The sequence below is a fragment of the Bos javanicus genome, chromosome 9, assembly GCF_032452875.1.
Source record: "Bos javanicus breed banteng chromosome 9, ARS-OSU_banteng_1.0, whole genome shotgun sequence".
NCBI lineage: Eukaryota > Metazoa > Chordata > Mammalia > Artiodactyla > Bovidae > Bos > Bos javanicus.
Window position 1 is genome coordinate 41,934,793 of NC_083876.1, and position 14,304 is coordinate 41,949,096.

Consider the following 14,304-nt stretch of genomic DNA (forward strand, 5'->3'; position numbering starts at 1 on the left):
CTATCTAGGTTGGTCATAACTTTCCTTCCAAGGAGTAAGCGTCTTTTAATTTCATGGCTACAGTCACCATCTGCAGTGATTATTCTTAGTTATTTACTATTTCTAATAAAAAGATCTTGCATTGATGATTTGAGTACTTTCAGGTTATTAGAACAATAATCATTCTTTGGGGCCTTATGAAAGGAATAAAATATTGTAACGGCACTGCTGTCAGTTTGTAAATGTAAAACACGTGTGTATAGTGTTTAGTATCATTGTCTAGCTGCTCTTATTACAACTAATTACTCTCCTCTGAATAGAGGAGAAAGGAGTCTATTACTATGGGGATCAGTCATGTCATAGAGAATTAGGACTCATTAAACACCCTTTTACATTTTTTTAAATAGTTTTCCAGGTAATTTTTTGAAGAAACACCTCAGCTTCATTTTTTATAAGTGGCAGACTCTTTTGTACTATCTGTTCCTAGAAGTTTATCAAATTACTGTAGAGAAAGCAACTCAATCTTAAATTACAACTGTTATTTTAGAATGTTGCCTTGGGAAATCTTTAGGTTCAGCTCATTGGATCAGCTTAAGTTATGGAGGAACACTTCCTTTGTTGAATAATCCACAATCAGTGGATTTTCTGGAAACTTCAGCTACTCAGAAAATAGTCAAGAACTGATAAGGAAGTAAAAAAGTATAAACAGCAAAGAGTTTTTTAAAAATTAAAGTCTATTCACTTTTTAGGTATCACATGTTTTTGTATGTGAAATACTATGCTCTCGATCTCTTCATGTTTAGCATGATTCTGCCAAAGTCAGGTTACTGAATCAGTTATCTGTTGCTTTGTAATAAAAACTGTGAACAGTTGATGTCTTAAAACAACATTGATTTTATCACAGTTCTACAATTTTGTCAGACCTTAGAAGGAATAGCTCCTCTCTGTTCTTGATATCTGCTGGAACAGCTTGATTGGGGCTGGAGGATTTATTTCTAAGATGACTCAAGTCATTTGACTAGCCGGCACATTGTTGCTGGCTACCATTTGGGAGATAAGCTGAGGCTATTGATCAAGTCCTGAGTTTTCTTCCATGTGGATAGATTTCTAATAGAAAAATGGTGGCTGGGTTCCAAGAGATAGTATCTTTATGAAGAAGTATTCCAAGAGGATGAGTCTTACTGTAATTAATAAATATTTGCTAATATACCATTGACCGGAGGCAGTCACATGGCCAAGGTGATATGGGAAGGAAATGGCAATTCACTCCAGTATTCTTGCCTGGAAAACCCCATGGGCAGAGGGGCCTGGCGGGCTACCATCCATGGGTTCACAAGAGTCAGACATGACTTAGCTACTTCACCACCACCATAGGAAGATATGGAGGATACAGAAAGAAAGATACCGAGAGGCATTGTTTATTGTAAGCCACCAAAGTAATAGCTTACTCCTGTTGTATACCTTCTTTGTCTATAGCAAAGTAGCCTCTCTGAAGGACATTTGGAAACCTTAACATTCATAGCTTTTGACCCAGTAATTTTACCGTTAGGGGTTTGTTCTAAGGAAAGTGTCAGTTCTATCGATCTATACTAAAGCTTCATCTAGCTTTCACCCAGTACATTTTACCCCAGGTCAGATAACTGGTTGATGCCGGAGTTGGGATTTAAAACCAGGTTGTCTGGTTCCAGAGCTGTGTGCTTTAACCATGTCCTATATCTCTCAGGTAGATGATATCTGTATACAATCATGTTAATAATATCAAATGAGAAGCTAGTATTTTAATAAGAATAAAATCTGTATATATAAAATCTGAAAGGATATTCAGTTGTCCCTTAAACAACATGGGTTTGAACTGCATGGGTCCTCTTATTTATGGATTTTTTTCAATAATAAATACTACAGGACTACACAATCCATGGTCAGTTGAATCTGTGGATGCAGAACTGCAAATATGGAGGAACCATGTATACAGAGGACCAGCTATAAATTATACTTGGATTTTCAACTCTCAGAAGGGTCGGTGTCCCTAACCTCCAGCATTGTTCAGGGGTCAATCATGTATCAGAATGACATATCTGCAAATGAGCATGTACCACTGTTCTTCTTCTTTTATTGGTATGGATACTTCCTATGAGCCTGCCATGCAAACTTAACCTAATACATTCATCTGTATATGCTTTATGTCTGTTTCATTTCTACCCTGATTACTTTAGTGTGGGTTTCCACCCTTTCATCTAAACAGTAATAAGTCTACAATGAATTATAACTGATAAAGGTTTTAAGTCTTGGAAGATTACTTTGCTCTCCTCTATCCAACCCCCCAGTTTTATGCTGTAAATATCTCTTCAGGAGGATTTTTTTAGATCTTTGTAATCCATATGTGCCTGGTAATGCATACATAGAAGTTTAGAATACACTTACTGAAAAGGACTTATTTTGTTTTTATTTATTATATTTACTTTTGGCTATGCTAGGTCTTCATAGTTGTGCAGGCTTCTGTAGGTGTGGTGAGCAGGGGCTTTGTTTTGGTGTGTGGGCTCCTCATTGCTGTGGCTTCTCACTGTGGAGCACGGGCTCCAGGGTACCCAGGCTTCAGTAGTTGTGGTGCAAGGGCTTACTTGCCTTGTGGCATGTGGAATCTTCCTGGATCAAACCCTGTCCCTTGCATTGCCAGGTGGATTCTCGACCACCAGACCACCAGGGAAGTCCAGAGCTTCTTAACTAGTATTCTTTCACTGATTTCTCCATTATAGTTTTATTTTTGGTGACTTTGCATCCCATTTCCATTGTTCTCATAGTGTCAGTTCCAAATCCTTGAGGATGTAAAGTATTGCCCGTATCTGTCCTGGCTGAACTAGAATCTCTGGGAATCATACAGATTTCCTAAGCACTCAGTATTCTGTTTCACTTTTAATAAGTCTAGGGCAGTGGTTCTTGACCATGGTTGTATCTTAGAATCACCTAAAAATACTGATGTTTGGAGTCCAACCTATACTAATTTGAATGAGAGTTTCTAGATGAGGGCATTTAAGAGTGTGGGGTTGGGAGTGTGTTTAAAACCTCTTGAAGTGATTCTTACAATTAGGCAAGTCGGAAAGAGATACAAAATAATTTTGCACTTTAAAAATTGTTCAGAATAGGTCTTATGCTATTAATAGGCAGTTTTCTTTCAGCAGAAGCTTGTAGGATTATGTAAGTGTTCAAGAACAAATTTTCCTTTACAGTAGAATTATTACTGCACAATTTCATTAAAGGTTGCTCATTGAAGATCTTGCTTGAGCTCACAAATAAATCTTGTCATTCACAAATGAATATGGACAAAGTAGAAAACATATATGAAATTACTTGGTTTATACATTAAACTAGTCTCAGTAATGTCTTCTCTACTGTTTCAGAAATTACACCATAAAGGATACTTCTTTTGAAATAACAGGAAATTGTATCACTGGAAGGCCACGTCCTTATTTGAAAAAAAGAAACTAAACACAATACCTTGGCTTAATGACAATCTACATTTCAAAGGTTCTCCAGACTAAAAGCTTATTCTTTGCTTAAATGACTTCTCCCAAGCCATATTTAGAGTTCATCTAGGTTATAAACCATATCTCCAGTTATTCATGCTGTTCCAGATTGGGTAAAACAAGTATCAAAAGTACTGAAGGGCGAGGTAATAGCTTAAGCACTTCTCAGCTTATCCTTTATCTCTAGATGTAGATATTTGAAGAAATACAGCCTTTTAATGAGAACTGAAGTGAGGCATCCATTTACATCTCTTAGGATTGGTTGAATAGAGTATGGCCTATTGAGTATACTTTTGATGTCGTTGCCAGTCTCTTTTTTCAAATGTACACATGACACTATCTGAAGAAATGCTAGAAACACCTCGTAAACATTTTTCGAATATCTATTGTTAAGCTGTATTCAGGTGACCACATTTTGAGGCTTGGTTTTCTGCTTGGCTATCAGTGATAATCAGGTTACATATCGGGTATCTGTGAGCTGCTGACTTTGATAGGTCAGCCTCTGTAAGTGTGTAAGAGCTAGCTTTTTGGAGACCAGTAATGTGGCCATTTCCTGTGTTTGAACGTGAAGGGAGCACTTGTTTTAGAGCTCTGTACCATGGTTTCGAAATCTGTTCTGTAGTGTATAATGTCCATTTGAATTCCTGATGGTTTTACCCTATGTGGTTAGTAACACCTTGTGGGAAATGACTAGTAGTTTCTCTTTTATGTAAATAGCAGTTTAAGAGTATCAGGCATAGAGGCATCTCTCATAACATTTTATCCCTTTGGAGTTTTGTTTTTGGTATGTTATCAGGAAAAGTAAAGAGCAACAGAATAATTTTGAACAGCGTTATGTGCGTTACTATGTGTTAGTCACTCAGTGGGGCTGACTCTGTGACTGCATGGACTATAGCCCGCCAGGCTCCTCTGTCTGTGGAGTTCTCCAGAAAGAATACCGGAGTGGGTAATCATTCCCTTCTCCAGGGGGTCTTCCTGACTGAGGGATCGAACCCAGGTCTCCTGCATGGCAGGTGGATTCTTTACCTTCTGAGCCACCAGGGAAGCCCTGAATAGGGTTACTCTTGTTCTTTCCTAGTTTTCTGAATATCCCAGATTTCTTATATAATGATTAGTCCATCACCTTTTCATAAGCTACACAGAAGCTTGAGAATTGCCCTGAATTTTGCATAGGATAAGTAACAAATATCTATGGCTTCATTCTAGCCAAGTAGACTATAAGTCTTAATTTTTCTGAGTCAACAAATTGCAAACATAATGTACTTACACATCTGTGTGTTCACACTGTATCTGGCAGAATGAGGTTTTCCTGCAGTAAGCCAGTCTCTGTCCTGATGGTTAAAGTCAAGCAGATAACTTCCCCTAAAAGTGAATCTCTAAGAATTCATTCTGTGCTTTGCCCATTCCATAGGTTTTAAATTTAACTGGGTAAATTCCAAATGGCACTAAATTATTTTATGAAAAGTAAGTGCAAGGGGAAAAAAACCTCAGCATAAGAGGGAAAAAACCTCAATGTAAGGGAAAAAAAGTAACTTTACATGGGAGAAATCTAACTGACCTCACCTTCACCAAGTGATCAAACAGCAGGACAAGCTGACACTGTGTTCTTTCTGATGTGGGGTACTGAGGAGGCTTCAAATTCCTGCCAATAGGAACATTGCTGACAAAGATGAACGACATGGAACTCATCATGAGGAAAAGGACAAACTCAGGGGTATAATATCTCTCAAATATCTGGCCTGCACTCTTTAAAATTGTCACTGTCTTAAATGGCGAAAGGGCAGGAGGATTGCTCTAGATTGAAGAAGACTTAAAGAGATAACAAGGCATATATAATATACGTAAGCTACAGGGATATATTGTATAGCACAAGGAATATAGCCAGTATTTTATAATGACTTTAAAGGGGGTATAATACCTAAAAAATCTTGCATCACTATGTTGTACATAGTTATAATTAAAACTGTGTTATAGTTAGGGCTTTCCAGGTGGCTCAGTGGTAAAGAATCCACCTGCAGTGCAGGAGACATAGGAGATGTAGGTTGGATCCCTGGGTTGGGAAGATCGCTTGGAGAAGGAAATGGCAACCCTGTTTAGTATTCTTGCCTGGGGAATCCCATGGACAGAGCAGCCTGGTGGGCTATGTTTCCTGGGGTCTCAAATGAGTTGGACACGACTTAGTGATTGAGCACACATACCTAGTTAAAACCTAGTTAAGACTGTGTTACAGTTTTCCCCAATAATGTTATTAAATGGTGGTGACATTTAACTAGAATTTGGCTTATAATGATTAACAGAAGAATATTTTTAATGTAGAATAAAATAGTTTTTATAGACTTTATGGATTCCAAGCAGCGAATTTAACTTTTTGGGGGGCAAATGATTATAATTCTCTGCTTTTTAAATGTTAGTTTGGGCCACAGCCCTGACATAACTTTAAATTATTGTTAATTTGCAGTTTCTTATATATATGACAATGGTTAATGTAAATATTTATAGGTACCTCTGTCTTTGCTTTGCCAGACAGTCATAACTCCATGAATGGAATTGAGAAGTCTAAAATGGACCAAGGTTACTCAAACTCACTTTCAGCATTCACTAATATCACATACCTACACAAATAGCTGCCAGGTGGTTTTGGTTTTTGCCTAATGATTGGCTTTAGTTTTGCCTGTCTTAGGGTCCTGTTCCTCATATGCTGTTATTTCATACAAATGGCTGAGTTCGACACTTTTACCTCTTAGTTAAAATGACCTATAGATGGAGGAACATAGTAGTTTCTAGTTTATGCTCAGCTTGAGAAACTAGAGCAACTTTTCTTAAAATTCAAATGTAAGGATGAGAAAATACTAAATCTTGCCTTTTAAGTTTCAAAAGTTTTAGTCATCTTAACATCTTTAAGTCTGATTTACGTCTAATTTCAGAATTCAGCACTTATTTCTCTCTGGATAAACCAGAAGCATTTTGAATGATATCCAAAAGAAAAACTTTAAAGAATTTTTGCTATAATTTGCCTCAGTCTGTCTCTTTCCCATACTCTTCAAGCAGATAAAACTTAAAACTAGCTAGAACGAGCCCTTTTTCTTTCTAAGGAATAATTGACATATTAGTTTCAGGTGTACACCATAATGATTTGATATTTGTATACATTGTAAAAATAAGTCAAGTTAATATCTAGCATTATACATAGTTACTAAAAAAAATAAATAATGCTTTTGTGTGTAATAAGAATGAGCCAACTTTTCATGCTGCCCTTTAGTGTATATGTAGCTAACCTGTTGAATTTGTAGTAACTTCTCTGTAATTTTTTTTTTAAGATATATTCCTGTTCAGAGATGTTTATTAACTCCTGGTGCTCACAGGGAGATACCTTAGCCAGATATTCAGGCTTTCAGTTTTATTTCCCACCATCTCCTATGGTTTAGAATGTACAAGAATTACTTCCTGAATACGCTGTTTTCTTCTCTGCATGTAGTTCATGGTATTTTCATCACTCTCAACTGTCTTCTTGTAGTATGCCTGACTCCAGATGTTAAAAGAATACTGACCAGATCAATTATCAGTTCCTTTATGCTTTTTAAAAAAATTGTACAAATGGTATCATACTATAGGTGCTCTTCTGAAACTTCCTATACTTAACACATCTCAAGGAAGCTTCCTGATCAGTCTTTGGCTGAGTTACATTTTGTAAAAGCTGTATAATATTTCATTTTATATTTGTAGCAGTTTAATAAGATTTTCAGTTTCTGGGCTTTTTTTTTTTTTTTTTTGCTATTATATAAATGATGTTCAAGTGAATTTCTATGCACTGATACCTTTTTGCATATGTGGAAATATTCGTAGGATAATTCTTGATGGAATCGTTGGCTCAAAAGATAATATGCCTTTAAAAGAGTGATAGATGTCACCAAAACGCCCTTCTTTAAGGTTGTTTTCTCTATTAGCAGTAAGCTTTTTAGATGCTTATCTATCTTCACCATCATTGGGTATTAAAATTGAATACCTGCCTGTCTGATAAATGAAAATGGGATGTTACTGTTTTGACTGTCATTTCTTGTGTGAGTGAAGTTGAACGTTATTGACATAGTTTTTCTAAAATCTGTCAGTTTATTCATCTTTATCTTTCACTAGTTTTTAAGTTCTTTACATTTTAATGAAATTATCTCTTTGTTTTATATTGCAGATAGTTGTCTGCAGTTTATGGTCTTTCAACTTTGTTTTTGTTTATGGTGTATAGTATTTTTATACTATTTGCTTTTAACCACATATATTATAAGCTTCATAAGGGCCAAGACTGCATCTTACTCATCATTGTGTTCCCCGTCTTATCTAGCACTATGCCCTTTTGTGGGTGTTCTTAGACTTTAATAATAGTTGAATCCTTCCAAAACTGTAGTCTCTAGAAAACTAAAATACAATATTTTATACGGGTTAAATAAGTTGAAAGTTACCAATAATGAGCGTTTGTAATTAAAAGTGATAGTTCAATGGCTTAAACAAAAAATCCTCAGCATCTTTTATTTGTATGCTGATCAATTTGAATTGAAAGTCCTTGTGATGATCAAGGTGAAGTTAACAGGCACACTTACCACTCTAAATGTAATGGACAAATAATAAAATTACTTGATATGACTTTATCAAAACTCTAAAGCAGTCTTCATATAAAGAGAAATAGCCAGCTGAGAAAACTATAGAATTTTCTTAAACTAAGCATGATCCTTTTTTAATATATAATCTTTAATCTATTACCTAGTCATAGAAAGGAGTGGACTTTTTCTTCCTCCCACTACCCATCTATTAAAGTGAATCAGATATAATCATGATTGTGTCAAAAGTTCAAAAGGGAAAATGGAGGTAAAATGAGCTGAATTGGCATTCTTCCCTCAACATTGTACCTGTAAGCTTGATATGTTGTTTCAGAGATTAACTTTATAGACTTCCGTACCCAGAAGTATGAAAATTCTTAGGGAACTCTTTTCACAAGCTTGATCTTAACATACTGAATAAAGAGAGCAGCTAATCCCTTTTGTAAGGTAATTTGAGAGGAGGGAATTCAAAATGTAAAATCTCACCTGCAGAAAACACTCTATTCTGTAAAGGCCTTTCTATCTTTAGACACTTACAAAGACTTCATATTTTAGTGTGGAAGGGTGAACTTGGTTAAAAAGCCAGTGGGTGAAATTAGAGAGAAATAATCCAGTGCTTTCTTTCTGGGAATTACCATCTTGCTCTCCAGGGGACCTAATTTTATTCCCTGTGGGTAATGAGAATACCCTTCTTGTACAGCAAGCCAGCATCTCTAAATATAAGCTTGACTTTTAGTATAATAAGGGTCTTGTTAGGTGCAATTTTGCTCTTAGTCATTAATACAATGAACAAATGTTGTGGTTACCTGGGAAAGAAAATTCAAGTGCTTTTAAACCTCTTGTGAGATTTGGTTTCATGCTTGAAATCTATACAGTGTTATGCCCAATAGCATCTGTAGAAGATTCCAAGCTATAAGGTGTACAACATAGAGAAGTTAATACATGTTGGAAAAAATTGAAACCACTACAAAACGGGTTTAAGGTCCTGAATAAAAAGCTTTTCTTTTACTAAATGACACTTACTAAGGCATTAAGTTTAACAAGTGACTGGAATTTTCTTAAGGGGAATTTTACGTGATGATGATGATGTCTCTGCTAAGAAGTCAGTCTTTCCTTCCAGTGGCACTTTTTCTTTGCAGCTTTAATACAGTTTGCGGTTCTACGAGTGCAAAGACCAGATAAAGAACAAAATATAATCTGACAGTATATAGTATTAAATAGCATTTTCAGTATATTATGGCATTAATTATGTTAGGTCATTTGCACCAACTTTGTGATATGTGCAATTAAAATCTGTTCTTGATTCTTTAAGTTTAGAATTTGACAGAAGTGGTCTTTCTTGTAAAGAACAGTATTCCATTCCGATGCAACCTTAAAGTACTGGGCCTTATGTTTTCAGTTCCTAAAGTTGCCCTCAGTCTGAAAGCTCTGGACCTTATGTGTATGACTCCTGATTTCCTGTTGATAGTAAGAGCACACTGCACTCTTTCTCTCCTGTTTTTTGGCTTTTTTAAGAAGACCATTAAAAATAATCGTCCTTTATTCTTTTCTTTCATTATGAAACTTCTAGTCATAATAACAAAATATTTTGTATTTCATTTCAAACTAGTAAAGCTCTGTTTCCCCTGTAAGCATTGTATACTAAACTGTATAGCAATCAGAGCTGGCTTCATCTCACTCCTGACATTTTTACCACTTACTGAAAATAGAAAAAATGACCTGTATTTATGTAACTGACCTCAGGAAGAATGACATCGAAAAGCATATGTACAAATGTGCATTTAAAAAATTGTATTCTGGTATATGTAACATACTTTTTAACAGCTAAGCTTTATTAAAGGTAAAATGTCATCTTAATAACTTTTATGATTTTCTTAAGGTAACTGGGTTTGTCATTTTATCAGTTTGACAACAGACTCCCCCCTTCCCCCAGCTTGTTTGAAATCCCTGTAACATGCTTCAATTTAGGAGTGATTTTTTTTTATTTGTTTCAGACAAATCTGCCTATTTTCAAGCTAAAGGAATCTACCGTTAGAAGAAGATACAGCGACTTTGAATGGCTGCGAAGTGAACTAGAAAGAGAGAGCAAGGTAAGAATTATTTGTAGTGTTACCTTAAAGCAAAACATTCCAAATTTTAATGTTTAAGACCTCTCAGGAAAATAATCTTGAATAAAATGAGTAAAAGCAATTTCCCCCCCAAATAGTTTAATTTCATTTCCTAGGAGATGGGGAAGTGTGTAGTTTTTCCTTAGAACTCTTCCTTCTCGTGTCCACTTCAGTGGCCCACAGAGGCCTTTGCTGACTCACACTTACACGACACTTCTTAGAACTTTCTTGCTATTGCTTCCTTCCTTTTTCTCGTCTTCCTGTTCATTTTCTCTTCCCACCCTTGGTAAGTTTCTCTTCTCAGTACATCTGCTATAGCATTGTATTTGCAGCTTTGTTTTTTTTTTAACTGACTCTACATTTTTTTTTATCATCATACATTTATATATAACAGAAATATCATAAACCAGCACTTATCTTAATCTGTATGATAGGTGCTAATAATCCTCAGATTCACTTTTTAAATGACGGCCATGATCTACCTTTAGGTTGCTACCTGCAGTTTTAGAACACTGTTACATATCCTGGTAAGAACTGTCTTCTCTTAGAAGAAAATTTGGTGGCTTTGGCTGCAAAATAGAGAAAACAAAGTCTCATTCTAATGTCTCTTACTTCAGCCCTACATCAGAATGACATACATAGCGTGGAGTCTTGCAAAGTACCCTCAGAATGATGAAAAGTACACTCAAAAGACTAGCTTGTGCTTCCTTCTGAAGCATACTAAGATAGAAAAAGAAGGAAATCTTTCCTAACCAGATAAATGTGGCTGGATACAAGAGCAACATATACAAGTCATAGCATTCCATCAAAAATGGAAAAATAGTTTTACTCTAAAGAATATCCAAGTATAAAATGTTTCCAAGTAAAACTGAAAGTATAAGGCCCATGTAAAGAAAACCTTAAAACTTCATTGAAAGGCAAAAAGAAGACCTTATAAACAGAAATACTACATTCCTGGTTTGGAATATTCACTTCAGAAGATTCATGTACTCTATAAATATTTGTGAGTTCATTCTATATGTTATGTGAGTTGCAGACAGAGCTGTGAACAAATGAAGGTCCTCACTTTTTTGGCACTTTATTGGGTAAGTCGGGGTGGTGGTGAAAAGGAAACCAGAAAAAAAATAGAAAGATTATATGTCAGGTGGTAATATGCTCTAAAAAAAAATCTAAGGAAAATAGAGAGTGCTAGTCTCATATAGGATGGTCAAGGGAAGGCCTCACTTAGAGCTGGCATTTTAGCAGTAGACCCAACAGAAATAAGGCAGTATCTCCTAACTTATTTATAAACTTGTGAAATTCTAATAGGAATCTTAATGGAGTTCTTTATAAGCCTGAAGATAAGACTTTTAGTATCAGAGAAAGTGCAAGAATAGCCAAAAATTATTTTTACCAGTGATTTAGCACCTGCAGACATCAGCATATGTTAAGGCTGTAGTAATTAAAACAGTATAGTATTGCTTTGTTGTTGTTGTTCAGTCACCGAGTCATGTCTGACTCTGCAGCCCCACGAAATGCAGCACGCCAGGCTTCCCTGTCCTTCACTATCTCCCTAAGTTTGCTCAGACTTCTGTCCATTGAGTCAGTGATGCCATCCAGCCATCTCATCCTCTGTCACCTTCTTCTTCTCTTGCCCTGTCTTTCCCAGCATCAGGGTCTTTTCCAGTGAGTTGGCTCTTCTCCAGTGAGTTGGCTCTTCACATCAGGTAGCCAAAGTATTGGAGCTTAAGCTTTGGTATCAGTCCTTCCAGTGAATATTCAGGGTTGATTTCCTTTAGAATTGACTGGTTGGATCTCCTCGTTGTGCAGGGGACTCTCAAGAGTCTTCTTCCAGCACCACAATTTGAAAGCATCAGTTCTTCAGCATTCAGCCTTCTTTATGGTCCAACTCTCACATCCATACATGACTACTGGAAAAACCATAGTTTTGACTATATGGACCTTTGTTGGCAAAGTATTGCTTTAGGGATGAGCAAATAGATTAGCAGAATGTCAGAGAATTGAGAAGCTAACCATGTGTTTATTGGAAATTTAGTTCATAACAAAGATAACTTTGTCAATTAGTATAGAATAGGAATTTATATTCAGCAAATAGGGTTGAAACATGTGGCTGTTTGGGAATAAAGCTGTATAATTTGCTGTATATAAATTACAGATGGTTTGAATATCTAAATGTACAAAACAAGGAAGTTTTAAGTTACAAAGAAGAAATGTTTTATGACCATAGGGAGAAGTGTCTTTTTTCCCCCCACCTTTATTGGAGATATAATTGACAGATAACATTGTATAAGTTTAAGTTGTATAACACAATGATTTGATACATGTATATCTTATAAAATGATTACCATAATAAGGTTAGTTAATACATCTATCACGTCATTGTTTTGTTGGTGGTGGTGGTAACATTCAAACTCTGTTTCTGTTAGCGGATTTTAAGACTATAATACAATCTTGTTAACTGTAGTTACAATGCTATAATAGATCTCTAGAAGACCCCTTGAAGAAGGGCATGGCAGCCCACTCCAGTATTCTTGCCTGGAGAATCCCATGGAGAGAGGAGCCTTCTGAGCTATAGTCCATGGGGTCACAGAGTTGGACGTGACTGAAACAACTTACGACAGCACAGCACACAGATCTCCAGAACTTACTCATTCTTTAACTGAAAGTTTGTACCATTCGACCAATATCTCCCTATTTCCCCTACCCTCCAACCCGTGAAAACAACTAATCTATTACTACTACTCTCTGTTTCTATGAGTTCAACTCTTCTAGATTCCACACAAAAGTGGGATCATATAATATTTGTCTTTTTCTGTCTGATTTATGATAAGAAGTATCTTGATAGGCTTTTGACTTTGCTTAACATAGTACCTGGCCTACTGGAGTGTTTAATAAGCATTCCATAAATGTATATGTCACTTTTTTTCATGACAGCTTTATTGACATAACTCACATGCCATACAATTCACCAGTTTTTACATTCATTTATTTTTGGCCCTGGGTCTTCATTGCAGCGCATGGGTTTCTCTAATTGCAGCGAACGGGGGCTGCTCTTTGTTGCCGTGTGTGGGCTTCTCATTGAGGTGGCTTCTCTTGTTGTGGAGCACAGGCTTTAGGCTCTCAGGCTGTAGAGGATGGGTTTAGTTATTGTGGTGCACAGCCTTAGTGCTCTGCGGCATGTGAAATCTTCCCCAGACCAGGGATCGAACCTGTGTCCCCCACACCAGCAGACAGGTTCCTGTCCACTGTGCCACAAAGGAAGTCCACAACTCACCAGTTTAAAGTGTATTAATTCTTAATTCTTACCATTAAGTCTAATGGTTCTTAGTATATTCAGAGTTGTGCAACCATTACTACAGTCAGTTTTAGGACATTGTAATCTCTCTCTAAGAGAAACACCATACCCATTAGTGATCATTACTGATTTCTCCTCACCCAGCCTTTCACAACCACTAATTTTCTTTCATTATGGATTTTCCTGTTCTGGGCATTTTGTATAAATAGAAGCATAGAATATGTAGTCTTTTCTGTCTGGCTTTTTTCACTGAGTGTGTTTTCAGGGTTCATCCTGTTGTATTGTTAATCACTACTTCATTTATTTATTCTTTTGTATGGATATATCATTTTTTATTTACACATTTATCATTGGCAGACATTTGAGTTTTTCCTGCTTTCTGACTATTGTGAATAATGCTGCTGTGAACATTCATGGACAGGTTTTTGCATGGACATGTGTTTGTATATCTTAGCTATATAACTCTTGTATCTCTTGGGTATGCTCAAAATTCTCCAAGCCAGGCTTCAGCAGTATGTGAACCGTGAACTTCCACATGTTCAAGCTAGATTTAGAAAAGGCAGAGGAACCAGAGATCAAATTGCCAACATCCGCTAGATCATTGAAAAAGCAAAAGAGTTCCAGAAAAACATCTACTTCTGTTTTATTGACTACGCCAAAGCCTTTGACTGTGTGGATCACAACAAACTGTGGAAAATTCTTCCAGAGATGGGAATACCAGACCATGTGACCTGCCTCCTGAGAAATCTGTAGGCAGGTCAAGAAGCAACAGTTAGAACTGGACATGGAACAACAGACTGGTTCCAAATCGGGAA

The 14,304-nt window shown here is 36.4% G+C and overlaps 1 protein-coding gene across 1 annotated transcript in view; it reads left to right on the forward strand.

Annotated features, from left to right (window-relative positions):
• SNX3 (sorting nexin 3) overlaps positions 1–14,304 on the forward strand; it is a 47,312-nt gene that overhangs the window by 26,139 nt on the left and 6,869 nt on the right. Inside the window, exon 2 of the mRNA XM_061427659.1 lies at positions 10,081–10,176. Within this exon, the coding sequence (XP_061283643.1) occupies positions 10,081–10,176 (96 nt within the window). The remainder of the gene's footprint in view (positions 1–10,080; positions 10,177–14,304) is intronic.